At 41.6% G+C, this 14,119-nt stretch overlaps 1 protein-coding gene across 2 annotated transcripts in view; it reads right to left on the bottom strand.

The window, feature by feature from the left end:
- MCCC1 (methylcrotonyl-CoA carboxylase subunit 1) overlaps window positions 1-14,119 on the bottom strand; it is a 67,615-nt gene that overhangs the window by 28,079 nt on the left and 25,417 nt on the right. For both annotated transcript variants that reach the window (XM_080654022.1, XM_080654023.1), the window contains 5 exons: window positions 12,133-12,254; window positions 11,458-11,605; window positions 11,249-11,370; window positions 3,935-4,046; window positions 1,469-1,550 (listed from right to left, as the gene is read on the bottom strand). In XM_080654022.1, coding sequence (XP_080510148.1) covers window positions 1,469-1,550; window positions 3,935-4,046; window positions 11,249-11,370; window positions 11,458-11,605; window positions 12,133-12,254 — 586 coding nt within the window. The remainder of the gene's footprint in view (window positions 1-1,468; window positions 1,551-3,934; window positions 4,047-11,248; window positions 11,371-11,457; window positions 11,606-12,132; window positions 12,255-14,119) is intronic.

Below are 14,119 nucleotides of genomic sequence, written 5' to 3'. Positions count from 1 at the left end.
TCATTCAGAATTGAAGGGCAGATAAAGAGCATCACAGATAAGAAAAGCTAAAGGAGTTCATCACCGCCAAACCAGTATTACATGAAATGCTGAAAGGTATTCTTTAAGAAGAGGAAGAAGAAGAAAAAGGTAAAGATAAAAATTATGAAAAACAAGTACATATCTATCAGCAAGTGAATCTAAAAATCAAGTGAATAAAAAATCTGACGAACAGAATAATCTGGTGAATATAATAGAATCAGGGGCATAGAAAGGGAGTGGACTGACAATCCTTGGGAGGAAAGGGGTGTGGGGGGTGCGGGAAGAGACTGGACAAAAATCGTACACCTATGGACGAGGACAGTGCGGGGGGGCGGGTAAGGGTAGGGAGTGAGGTGGGAACCGGGTGGAGGGGAGCTATGGGAGGAAAAAAGAGGAACAACTGTAATAATCTGAACAATAAAGATTTAATTAAAAAAACAAAGCGTCCCCTCGGGAGTTCGACCAGGAGACCAGGAGTTCGATCACTCACTGTGACGTACACTGACCACAACAGGGCGGCGTGGAATAAAGGAAGGCCTAGCCAGCCGCCAGCAACCAGGGAAGGAAGGCCCCGGCATCCAGAAGGCCCCGATCGGCCCTGATCGCCAGCCAGGCCTAGGGACCCTACTTGTGCATGAAATTTGTGCACCAGGCCTCCAGTTAAAGTATAAAAATTCATCCCCTTTGCCTGGCTGGTGTGCCTCAGTGGTTGAGCGCTGACCCAGGAACCAAGAGGTCATGGTTTGATTCCTAGTCAAGGCACATGCCTGGGTTGCAGGCTCAATGCCCAGTTGGGGGTGTGCAGGAGGCAGCCGATCAATGATTCTCTCTCATCAGTGATGTTTCCATCTCTCTCTCCCTCTCCCTTCCTCTCTGAAATCAATAAAAATATATTTTTTAATTGTCTTAAAAAGAATGAACCCTAATGTGAACTATGTTTTCTGAGTGGTAATAATGTGTCAGTGTAAGTTTACTGATCAGAACAAATGTACCACTCTGATGTGGAATGTTGATGGGGGGGAGGCTGTGTGTGTCTGGGGACAGGGAGTATATGGGAAAATCTCTGTACTTTCTGCTCAATTTGTTGTGAAACTAAAACTGCTGTAAAAAAAATAAGCTTTATTAATTTAAAAAATCAATTTCATAATTTTAATTTAAAGTAAGACTGAAAATATCGAATAGCATTATACATATTAGGATAAGCATTATTTAGTAAAAGGCTTTTTTCAAACACATATGAATATAAGTATAAACACACACACACACACACACACACATATATATATGGGGTCTCAATATAAAATATGGGTGTGTTTGTTTTGTTTTTTTCTTGTGGATCTGGTCAAAAGGTTTGAAAACCACTGATATAAAAGCTATATGTTTCTTTTACCTCTAAAGCATACATAAATTATTACTTCTCCTCTTTAAGAAACAAATCTTAGCATACCTGCTCCGACATAATTTACAGCTTTAGCAGCTCGGACTGCAGCTTCCCCAAGCTTTTTTCTTACTTCAGGTTTAATACCGGGCTATGAACAAATATTTAAATAAATTTCCATTAGTACTTTGTCCCACTAGAAATTCCCACTAAGATCCAATATTACATCTTCATGTAGCAAATATTACATTCAAGAGATAATAAAGATAAAAAGCTGTCACAAGGCCAAAGTTTAATGGTTCTGCTAGTAATTTCTATGACTTGCAGATATTCCTCAGCTTAGTGATATATCTGTGTCCCTTGTTCCTACATAACTGTTATAACCATATGTCTACTTAAAATAAATGTATCAATATAAAAACTTTGAACAGTCCCTATTTTAAGATGATAAAGCAATCTGGATCAGCTGTGCAATAATTATCTTGGAATACGGCAAACCTTGAGATTCAAAGTTAATAAAAATGGTTCAAAAAAAGAAATATATGTCAATAAATAGCCAAAGCTTTTAACATTTTAAAAACTGAGCTCTACAACAGTCACTGTTTCAAAATAAGACTTTACTGAAATTATTGTTGTTGACATTTACTTCAAAAGGTATAATATACTCTACAACAGAAATTAAAATTTTAATATGCGAATAACAAACTGATTACCAGAAATCTCAGATCCCTGAGCTGATAAAACTACACACTGATAAAAACATGCATGTTTAGTCTCCCCTTATCCATGGGGAAATGTGCCAAGATCTCCAGTGGAGCCCTGGCCGGTGTGGCTCAGTTGGTTGGAGCGCCGTCCTATACACTGAAAGGTGGAAGGTTTGATTCCTGGTCAAGGCACATACCTGGGTTGTGGGTTTGATCCCCAGTTGGGGAACCTGCAGGAGGCAACCAATGGATGTTTCTCTTCCTCTCTAAAATCAATAAATTACTTAAAGATATATATATATATCTTCAGTGGATCCCTGAAACCACAGATAGTACCAAACCCTATGCATGTTTTTCCTATACCTACAGACCTTTTAACTTAAAGGAAGCAATTACAGCTTCTCTTTGACAGATCCAAACTGTCAGCATCACTACTCTTGCACTTTGGAGCTATTATTAAGTAAAATAAGGGTTACTGGAACATAAGTATGTAATGTGATAGTCAATCTGATAACTAAGACAAATAACCAAGTGACTAACAGGCGGGTTAGCCGATGCAATGTGGATACACTGGACAGAGGGGTGATTCACATCCCAGGTGGGATGGCATAAGACTTCATCACACTACTCAGAACGGTGTGCAATTTAAAACTTATAGATTTTCAGGAATTTTATTGTATTTTTGGAATTTCTGACTTAATATTTTCAAACCACAATTGACCATGGGTAACTGAAGCTCTAGATAAGGGGGGACTACTGTATACGACCTGGAACAAGAAAAGAAGCCTGTGGCAGTAGCAGGCTCCAAAGAAATGTAAATCCAAAAATAAGTAAAACCATGCCTGGATGGTGTGGCTCAGTGGTTGAGCATCGACCCAGGAACCAAGAGGTCACTGGTTTGATTCCCAGTGAGGGGACAAGCCTGGGTTGCAGGCTCCATCCCCAGTAGGGGGCGTGCAGGAGGCAGTCAACTGATGATGTTTCTCTCTCATGGATGTTCCTATACCCCTCCCTTCCTCTCTTTCTAAAAATCAATAAAAACATTTAAAAAACAGACAAACCAGGAGTAGGCCTTGGACCCAGAGAACAACCTAAGCCAGTCAAAATTTGTCAAATAAGAGCAAATCTCTCTCTTCCACAATACAGTAGGAAGATGACTGATATATTTCAGGTAACCTTAAACAGCAGTTAAAACAAGTCTTCTGCATAGAAAATACATTCAATTAACCAGACCATTTCATTCCTTTAAACATTTTGTTAATTACAATTTAAAATCTGCATGGAAACACGATATAGCTGCTCACTCTAAGTCAGAACCTTAGGTCAGAGGAGAATGTCCTAAAAACTATTCAGATGGCTGAAACCGGTTTGGCTCAGTGGATAGAGCGTTGGCCTGCGGACTGAAGGGTCCCGGGTTCGATTCCGGTCAAGGGCATGTACCTTGGTTGCGGGCACATCCCCAGTGGGAGGTGTGCAGGAGGCAGCTGATCGATGTTTCTCTCTCATCGATGTTTCTAGCTCTCTATCCCTCTCCCTTCCTCTCTGTAAAATATCAATAAAATATATTTAAAAAAAAAAAAAAAACTATTCAGATGGAATACAGCCCTGTTGTGTCCTGTGTGGTAGCCCCAGAACTTCAACCCCTCATCCCCACACTGCCAGGGGGAAGTGGCGGGGGGACCTTATCCTTACTAGTATACTACTACTTGGAAGCAGCTGTCCAGCAGGACTTTGGGGGAGACACTAGCTTCACAGATTTCTGATATGAAAATCAGAGTGACTAGTGTTTCCATTATAGAGAAGATTACAAACTTCTTTACAAGGTCCTTACCCCAGGGGCTTCCTCAATGATCTTCTGATGCCTCCTCTGGACACTACAGTCTCTCTCAAACAAGTACACAGCATTGCCATGGTGATCACCAAACACCTGGACTTCTACATGCCTATTTAAAAGCGAACACTCATGTTAATATACTTTCCTAAGGATGACAAATCTCACATTCCATAAGCCAGACTATTGTCCAAGGTGACCAGGATTCCTCTATTTTTATTTTACACACTAGAGGCCCGGTGCACGAAATTTGTGCACCGGGGTGTGTGTCCCTCAGCCCAGCCTACACCGTCTCGAGGGATGTCCGACTGCCCGTTTAGGCCCGATCCCAGTAGGATCGGGCCTGAACGGGCAGTCGGACATCCCTCTCACAATCCAGGACTACTGGCTCCCAACTGCTTGCCTGCCTGCCTTCCTGATGGCCCCTAACCGCTTCTGTCTGCCAGCCTTATCAACCCCTAACCATTCCCCTGCCAACCTGATTGATGCCTAACTGCTCCTGCCAGCATGATTGCCCCTAACTTCCTTCCCCTGCAGGCCTAGTCACCCCTAACTGCCCTCCCCTGCAGGCCTGGTCACCCCTAACTGCCCTCCCCTGCAGGCCTGGCTCTCCCCCCAACTGCCCTCCCCTGCAGGCCTGGTCCCCCCCAACTGCCCTCCCCTGCAGGCCTGGTCCCCCCCAACTGCCCTCCCCTGCAGGCCAGGTTGCCCCCAACTTCCCTCCTCTGCCTGCCTGGTCACCCCTAACTGCCCTCCCCTGCAGGCTTGATCGCCCCCAACTGCCCTCCCCTACTGGCCATCTTGTGGTGGCCATCTTGTGTCCACATGGGGGCAGCCATCTTGTGTATTGGAGTGATGGTCAATCTGCATATTATTCTTTTATTAGATAGGATAGAGGCCTGGTGCATGGGTGGGGGCTGGCTGGTTTGTCCTGAAGGGTGTCCCGGATCAGGGTGGGGGTTCCCTTGGGGCATGGGGCAGCCTGGGCGAGGGGCCTGTGGTGGTTTGCTGGCCAGCCACGCCCCCCAGCGACCCAAGCGGAGGCCCTGGTATCTGGAATTTATTTATCTTCTATAATTGAAACTTTGTAGCCTTGAGCAGAGCCAAGCCTCCTGCTTGCTCCATGGCCACAGCCATTTTTGTTGGGATTTACTTATCTTCTATAATTGAAACTTTGTAGCCTTGAGTGGAGGCCAAGGCAGGCCAGGGCTGCGGGAGCTTGGCTTCCTCCATTGCCGGGGAAACCCAAGCCTCCTGCTTGCTCTGTGGCTGTAGACATCTTGGTTGGGTAATTTGCATACTTGCTCCCGATTGGCTGGTGGGCGTGGCTTTTGGGTGTAGCAGAGTGGTGGTTAATTTGCATATTACTCTTTTATTAGATAGGCTATGCATGCCCAGGGACACAAACAATAGAGCTGTGAAGACCTGGGGGGAGGGTGAAGAGGGGCAATAGGGGGAAAAGGGAGGGACATCTGCAATACTCTCAACAATGAAGATAAATAATAAAACAAAGAAACCAGGAAGTCAGTTCTGGCCAGTGTGGCTCAGTTGGCTGGGTTAATTCCCAGTGAGGGCACATGCGCAGGTTACAGGCTGGATCCCCGTAAGGAGTGTGCAGGAGGCACCCAATTGATGTTTCAGTCTAACATCCATGTTTCTCTCTCCCCCTCTTCCTTTCTCACTCTCTAAAAAAAAACAAAAAAAACAATACAAAATTTTTTAAAAAAACAAAAAAAGCACACAAAAAACAAGAAGTCTCATAATGTCCTGTTCAGCAGTGGCTCAGAGCTGTTCCTTTCTGTTCATTCCATAAAATACTTCATTAAACCACTTGGAAAAATTAATTTTCTTGATTTATCAGTTCCACTGGATGGTCCATTTGTCAATTTTCCTACCTGTCCAACACAATAGAAGTTGATTTCTTCCTTTTGGATTTGCCTTCTTGACCTTTCCTCCTCTTTTTATTTATCCTTAAGCTAACATCGCCAAATATACTCCTCTTATTATTATTTTGAACAAATTGTTAACTGTGAAGTCCTTGTCTAATATTCTTCCTTTATTAGATCTGAGTTTCTAACCTGTATCATTTTCCTTCTCTTTGAAGAACTTGTTATTGTTACTTGCAAGGCAAGTCTACTGGTGACAAATTCCCTCAAATTTTGTCTGAGGACATGTTTATTCCTCCTGCATGTCGGAGGATAATTTCATTGCATATAGATTTCTACATTTTATATATATTCCACTCCTCTTGATTCTTGCTTGCATGGTTTCTGTGAGATGTCTGATGTACTACAGGAAGTTTTCACCCCTCTGGCTTTTTCCAAGATGTCCTATTTGTGTTTGTTTTCTTACGTTTGAATATAATTTTAAGATTTCTTTGATAGTTATCCTCTTTGATGTCCTCTGAGCTCAGTCCTCTGAGCTCCCTGGTTCTGTAGTGTGGTGTCTGTCATTAATTTTGGGAACATTTTGGCCGTTATTACTTTGAAATAGTTCTCCCATTCCTTTCTTTCTTCTTGTATTCAAATAAGCACATGTTACCTGGTACACCTTTAAAAATTGTCCTGCAGTTCTTAGATAGTTCAGTTATATTGTATTTGTTTGTTTTCATTCTCTCTTCTCTTTGTATTTGTTTGGGAAGTTTCCATTGACATATGTTCAAGGTCACTGATTCTTTCTCCAGCTGTGTCTAATTTACTGATTAGTCCATCAAACGCATTCTTCCTTTGTTATGATGTTTTTTATTTCTAGCATTTTCATTTGATTTTTTTTCTTAAATTTCCATCTCTTTGTTTACATTACCCTCTGTTCTTGCATGTTTTTTTTTTACTTGCTCCATTAGAGCATTTACATATTAACCACTTACTTTAAATTCCATAGATAATCCAAAGATCTGTGTCACATCTCAGTCTAGTTCTGATACTTGCCTTGTCACTTCAAATTGTGCTTTAAAAAATTTTTTTTAACCTTTAAGGCTTGGAAATTTTTTTTTTTAAATCCAGATGTGATGGCCCTGGCTGGTGTGGCTCAATTGGTGGAAGCATTGTATAATACACACCAAAAGGTGGTGTGTTTGATTCCCGGTCAGGACACATATCCAGGGTGTAGTTCCATCCCTGGTCGGGATGCGTGTGGGAGGCAACCAATCAATGTTTCTCTCTCACATCGATGTTTCTCTCTCTCTCCCCCCTCCTCTCTTTAAAATCAATTAAAATAAATAGACAAAAAAAGAAAGGAAGGGAGGGAGGGAAGGAGGCAGGGAGGGAGGGATGGAGGAAACCAGATGTGATGTGTCCCATACCAGGAACTGAGGTAAACAAGCCTTGAATGTTTAATGTTAATCGGGTTTGGAGGCATGTTGTGTTTCATGTCTGCAGCAGCAGGCGGTGCCAGAGGCTTCACTTTCCTCCAACATCCTTGGTTTCCTTTTGTTTCTCCTGTTGTCTTTGGGCTTCAACAAGAACTGCTTTCTGGACAGAGTCTGTGTCCTGCACTTGTTTCAGTTGGAATCCACTGTTACTGTACAGGAGCTCGGTGACATGGTAGGGTGCAGGGCCGGGAAAACGCTCTATGATCTTATGATTAAATCTCAGTGGTTTAGCTGACCTGACTCTGTGTCTCATAAGTGTTTTCCTAATCCTGTTCACGCTTAGGTACAACGGGCAGGTTAGAGGTTAGACCTGGCTAGCTGCCCTTCCCCCAGGGCAGAAAAGGTTCTGGCAAAGCTTCCCTGGGAGTGTTTGCCTTTGTTCCTGAGAATAGACTGCTCTGGGCCTATTTCAGAGGGTTACTTTTCTACCCCCCAACCCCAAATTTTAAGAAATTGCTTGGATTTTCACTGTGAGAACTTGGTGGGATTCCTGGCAATAAAACTAATGAAAAGTTGGAAGGCCCCCCTAACACTGGGGGGCTTAAGGATTTTCTCACTATCAAGCTAGTCCACAATGAATCTCCAGTAATTTGTCAAAATTCCCATTTCAGTGTTCCTGTAAGCTTATGGCTCCAGCGGCTCCTGCTCCTGGCAGGAGGATGCTGGCTGTGCTTCGCTGTGTTCACGTGCCTGCCCAGACTTTGGGGTGGTGGCTTCCCTGTGCCCTCGGTTCTCGTATGGGTCTAAGTCACTGACTTTCATTCTGTCCAGCTTTTTTACTTGCTCTTCAGGTGTAACAACTTCCAAGCTCTTTCCATGCTGGAGCTGAACAACCTGATTTTCAAATTACAATTATAAAATTCTACTTTCTACGGACCCTCCCTTATCTTTCAGCTGCTTCAGAGAGGACGGCACTGTAGCAGGGGCTCCAGGTTTAGAAAGGAACATGCTGGGGCCACACCAAGAGCAGAACACAACACAGTTTTTATTCTGAGGTCTCAAAACTTTGACACAGTTTTCCTTTGGCTACGTACAAAGGAAGATCACGGAGGATCTGTTTTCTGTTTTGATTCTGTAATCATCAAGTCACTTGTGCCATTTTCCTTTTGCTGACTGATCTTTTCTGCTGCTTGACCTAACTTAGAGGATCCGGAGCACTATCTCAGAACCAATCCTAGCCGCTCCAATCAGCCACTGGGGGTCTGGCTAGATACTGGTAGGTGGATACAGCTGGATTCTATTAGAAATGCCTTGATATTTTCTAAAAGTTCTAAAGTTTTTATTTTCCTAGTTACATTTTAAATTCACATAGATTATTTATTGACTCTGAAGTGAAGACGGAATCCGGTTTCTTTTATTCCCTCCAAATAGTACACTTTGAAGACTATTTTCTGTCCCAGCCTTTCAGATAGACACAATAACTGATCAGATCTAGAAAACATTTTGTATGTACTTTTCTCAGTTACCAGCACCATCTTGACAATTTTCTCACCCTCCATTAATTCAACAGGTAACTATTTAGCAGGATATAACATAGTGTATTCAGTACAATTATCATGATATTAAAATATTACTAGAAAATACGGCACAGAAATATATAGAAATATTAATACACTTAGAGAATGAGATTATGAGTGACTTTGTTTTCCAACTCCTGTATTTTCCAAAAAATCTGTAATGTATTCACATTACTTCTATATTAAAAAAACTATTATTGATGCCTATCATAAAGAAAGTAATATGCCAGGTAGTAATATATAGGGGGAAATGAAAAAGAAATAGACTAGCAGGTCCTTGATTCCCAGGAGTTTCCCAGCTATTGGAGGAATAAATTACAATGTGAAGTAATATGTAGCTAACGTTTCACAAGGAAAGAATTTACAGCTTCAAAAACTGTTGGAGCTTAGAGTTATAGTCACCGAAATAGCTAGCCGATGTGTTCACAACAATCTAACTCAAGAGTATGCCACTTGGGCCGAAACCGGTTTGGCTCAGTGGATAGAGCGTCGGCCTGCGGACTGAAAGGTCCCGGGTTCGATTCCGGTCAGGGGCATGTACCTTGGTTGCAGGCACATCCCCAGTGGGAGGTGTGCAGGAGGCAGCTGATCGATGTTTCTCTCTCATCGATGTTTCTGGCTCTCTATCCCTCTCCCTTCCTCTCTGTGAAATATCAATAATATATATATATATATATATATATATATATATATATATTGTTAAAAAAAAAAAAGAGTATGCCACTTGGAGAATCGGTCTATTCTTTTGGAAAGATACTGTGGGAGGGAGCCCTGGTTTATCTTAGAATCTCTCTGTCTTTTCCTGGCTTCCCACTAGCAGGCGGCATATGTTATGCGCTCCTAATCAACTGGCTGACTTTAAAGTTGACTTTTTTTTTTAAAACAAACTCTAAATGAATTTAATTTACTGTGCCATGTTCAGGGACAGTTCTAAGCTTGTATGATCTGAAACAAAAACTATTTGGGGGCCCTCTTTAAAAAGAAGACACAATAGGTAATGGAACTTGGAAGAGGTTCATGCAAGGGAAGCTTCAGCTCATTAACTTCAAGGTAAATCCCTCTCTGGTCAGGGTCCCCAAAGGCGTTATTCTTTATCAGGTCACTGGACATACAGGATAACTATATCTACATCTGTATCTATTAAATTACCAAAAAGTCTATGAAGCAGGAAGCTTTTACAATCAGTACCTTATTTTAAGCAATAGGCACAAAAAGAAAACTCCAGAAAATAAAAATAAAAATTAGGTATTTACATGGCATTTGTTATTGTGGTACCTGGAGAAGCAGTTTAGTGCAGTGGCTCAGAGTGTGAATTTCAGAGTCAAACTGCCTGGGCTGAAATCCAAGCTCCACTACTTCTTAGCTAGGAGACCTCAGGCAAGTTATCTGATGTGACTATTCTGTTGCTCAGTATCCTCACCTGCAAAATGGGTATACTACCCTCTAAAGGGGTTCTTGCAAGAACTAGATTAGAATTTGGACAGCAAGATTAGTTAGTATATGTAAAATATTTAGGACCCAGCATATGGTGAGTGCAATAAAAGTGTGAGCTGTTGGTAACACATCACTTACAATTATAATTTAGTTGGGTAACTATTTCCATTTTCTGAGCATCTCAACTGATGCTTACAGAGTTCTGTAAAATATAGCTTAATTTCTTTTTTGTTTTTGTTTTTAGAAAGTGACATGGGCACATAGTAACCTGAAGATAGATGAGGTGTGATTGTGCTAGTGTGCTCTTGAAACACATTGGTTAATCCTCACCCAAGGATATTTTCCCCCCATTGATTTTTAGAGAGAGTGGAAGGGAGGGAGGAGGGGGAGAGAGAAACATCGATGTGAGAGAGACATCAATCGGTTGCCTCTTGCATGTGCCCTGACTCGGGCCAGGATCTGGCCTGCAACCTAGGTACATGCCCTTGACCGAGAATCAAACCCGGACCCTTGGGTCTACGGGCTGACACTCTAACCACTGAGCAAAACCACCCAGGGCAATATACCTTAATTTCTTACAAGAATTTTTTTATTTTAAAAAGACCCTAAATAACATCAAAAAGTAATGGATTGAATGAATTAATGGCATATCAATATCATGGAACCAATATTAAGGTCAACAAAAAGAATGAGATCTATGGAAAGATCTGACATGGAAAGATGTCTGATATAATATTAACATGCAATATTATATAAGATTTGATTCACTGTTCTTCTGTATGTATGTTGTATTCTGTTTGTATATGTATAAATGTATCTATTCACATAGAAAATGCCTGGAAGTATGCATACCATACCATTATAGTGGGTACCTCAGGGGTGGGATTGGGGAATTTATGTACTTATGTCTTACTAGAACTTTGTATTTTATATAATGTGTGTGCATTTTTTATAATTTAAAAAATCTGAGTCAGAAAAAAAAGCTAACCCCACCTTGGAGTGTCCACAAACTTCTCAATCAGCATAGCATCATCGTTGAAAGACTTCTTTGCTTCCCTCCGGGCTGATTCCAACTGTTCTTGAAATTCTTTTTCTGATCTAGCGATCCTCATACCCTAAGATGAAAGGTAGATTTGACTACAACATAAATAAAACAAAGGAGAGTAGGCAGAAATGGAAAATATGAGCGCACACAGTCTTACTTTTCCTCCTCCACCACGGACGGCTTTGATCATGACGGGGTAGCCGATCCTCCCAGCATGCTCTCTCAGGCACTGGTCTGTCTGGTCCTCACCGTGATAACCTTCCACAACAGGCACTCCAGCAGCAGCCATTATGGATTTGGATGTACTTTACAATAAAAAACCCGAGATACCCAAATTCCATGAAATTTCATACAAGAGAAACAAATACAGCCCAGTCTACAAAATATAATGGAACTTTTTATTTTATGTTTAATTTTTTCTTTTTTATTAAAATTATTGGGGGTGATATTAGTTAATAAAATTTTATAGGTTTCAGGAGTATAATTCTATAATACATCATCTGTATTATAATGGAACTTTTCAAAGAAAACACCCCATAGATAAAGAAAGAACTACATCTAGGATAACAAATATTAATACAAATATTAAAATATCTGTTGATTTCCCTCAATCCAATTTTTCATGTGGTAGCTCATCCTACCTTGTTTTTATTCCCCCAAAAGAATTAGCATGTTGAATAGAAATACTAATTAGCTGAATATTTTCTGTAACTCCCTGGAGTGGCAGATAAACAACTTATGCCTATTACAACAAAAGTGTATTATTGGCATGTCTATTATAGGTAAAATAAATCATTTCAATTGACCTTATTTAAAAAACATAAACTCATACCTCTTTATACCCATGTCCCTAATTGCAGACGAGGGAGGACCTATAAAAATAATTCCTTCTTGCTTACATAGTTCGGCAAATTCCATGTTTTCTGAAAGAAAACCATACCCAGGATGGATAGCCTAGAAGCGAGAAATGAAAAGACAAATTTACTAGCACTCCACTGGCAAACTGGGATGCAGGCGGCATCCTTTTCCTGTGGGGAGGCCTCTCTGTATGCTGGTGGTACCTACACTACGCTATCAAAGCCTGTTTCCAAACAGACATCTGAAACATTCACACTCAGGTTCTGAAGCCTTACCTGAGCCAGAAGAATCTGTATTTCTTTTTATTGTGGTAATATATACACAAGATAAACCTCTATTTTAACCACGTTTAAGTGCACAATTCTGGGCACCCATTACCACCTACCATCTCCAGAAGCTTTCATCACCCCAAACAGAAACTCTGTACCATTAGACACTAACCCCCCACTCCCTGGTAACTTTCTGTCTTACAAATGTTACTTTCTGTCTCTATGAATTGGTTTATTCTAGGAACCTGGTATAAGTGGAATTGTACAAACATACCCTTTTGTGTCTGGCTTATTTCACGGAGCAGAATGTTTCCCAGGTTCATCCATGTAGTAGCATGTATCAGAATTTCATTCCTTTTTCAAGGCTGAATAATATTCCTCTGTATGTATATATTCGACATTTTGTTTACCACTCACCTGTTGATGGATGTGGATTGTTTCCACCTTCTGGTTATTATGAATAATGCTGCTATACTAGTACACATTGATGTACCCGTATCTCTTTGAGTCCTTGCTTTAAATTCTTATAAGTATCAATCTACAAGTGGAATGGATGGATCAGAGGAATCTGTATTTTAATTTATAATAATACTGCTTTTAGGGTAGAATGTCAAGGAGTATACGTAGGAGTAAAGGTAATGGGGATTTCTTGACTCTGCCTTCGTACAGGGCTGGCCCAGAACTGAAACTGTGGAACCCACAAGCTGAGAAGAGCACACTAGCACAATCACACCCCATCCATCTTCAGGTTACTATGTGCCCATGTCACCTTTCTAAAAAGAAAACTAAGAAGCAAACAAAAAATCATATGCTAGAGCCTGTATACACTGAGTGGCCAGATTATTATGATCTCTGAATGCATAATAATCTGGCCACTCAGTGTGTGTGTGTGTGTGTGTGTGTGTGTGTGTGTGTGTGTATTTATATATATATATTAGAGGCCCGGTACATGAATTCGTGCATGGGTGGGGTCTGGCCAGCCTGGCCAGGGGGAGGGGACATGGGAGGTTGGCTGGCCTGCCTGCTGGCCGAACTCCTGGTCGAGGGGACAATTTGCATATTAGCCTTTTATAGGATATATACTGAGTGGCCAGATTATTATGCGTTCAGAGATCATAATAACCTGGCCACTCAGTGTATACTTTAGTGAAAGCAGACCACCTCAGACTTTTGCCTAGTTATTTGCAAGTTCCTCAGAGTTTTAACAAATTTATGTATCTGGCTTTCTCACTTACAAAAGAGGACAATGGGTGACCCAAGAACGGTGTGTTTTCTTAGGGCAAACATGCCAGCAGTAAAGAGGGAAGACACAGGAGAGCAAACAGCTGCAGCTCAGATAATTTAGTGAGGGAGGAAGCAACTCGATCTCCCACTTCAGTAGCCCTCAGGACATCTGCTCTTCTAAAATAATAATTATAACCAAGCCTATATAATAAAAGCCTAATATGCAAACCAACCGAACTGTGGAATGATGGGTGGAACAACTGGTTGCTATGACGTGCACTGACCACCAGGGGGCAGACGCTCAACACAGGAGCTGTCCCCTGGTGGTCAGTGCACTTCCACGGGGGGTGGGGTGGGGTGGGGTGGGGCACTGCTCAGCCAGAAGCCGGGCTCACAGCTGGCGAGCACAGTGGCGGTGGTGGAAGCCTCTCCCGCCTCCGGGGAGGCGCTAAGGAGCAGTGAGCTGAG

The sequence above is a fragment of the Plecotus auritus genome (genome assembly GCF_963455305.1).
Source record: "Plecotus auritus genome assembly, chromosome: 2".
Classification (NCBI taxonomy): Eukaryota; Metazoa; Chordata; class Mammalia; order Chiroptera; family Vespertilionidae; genus Plecotus; species Plecotus auritus.
Note: the sequence above shows the minus strand (reverse complement) of the source record. Positions and strands in the feature narration are given on the sequence as shown.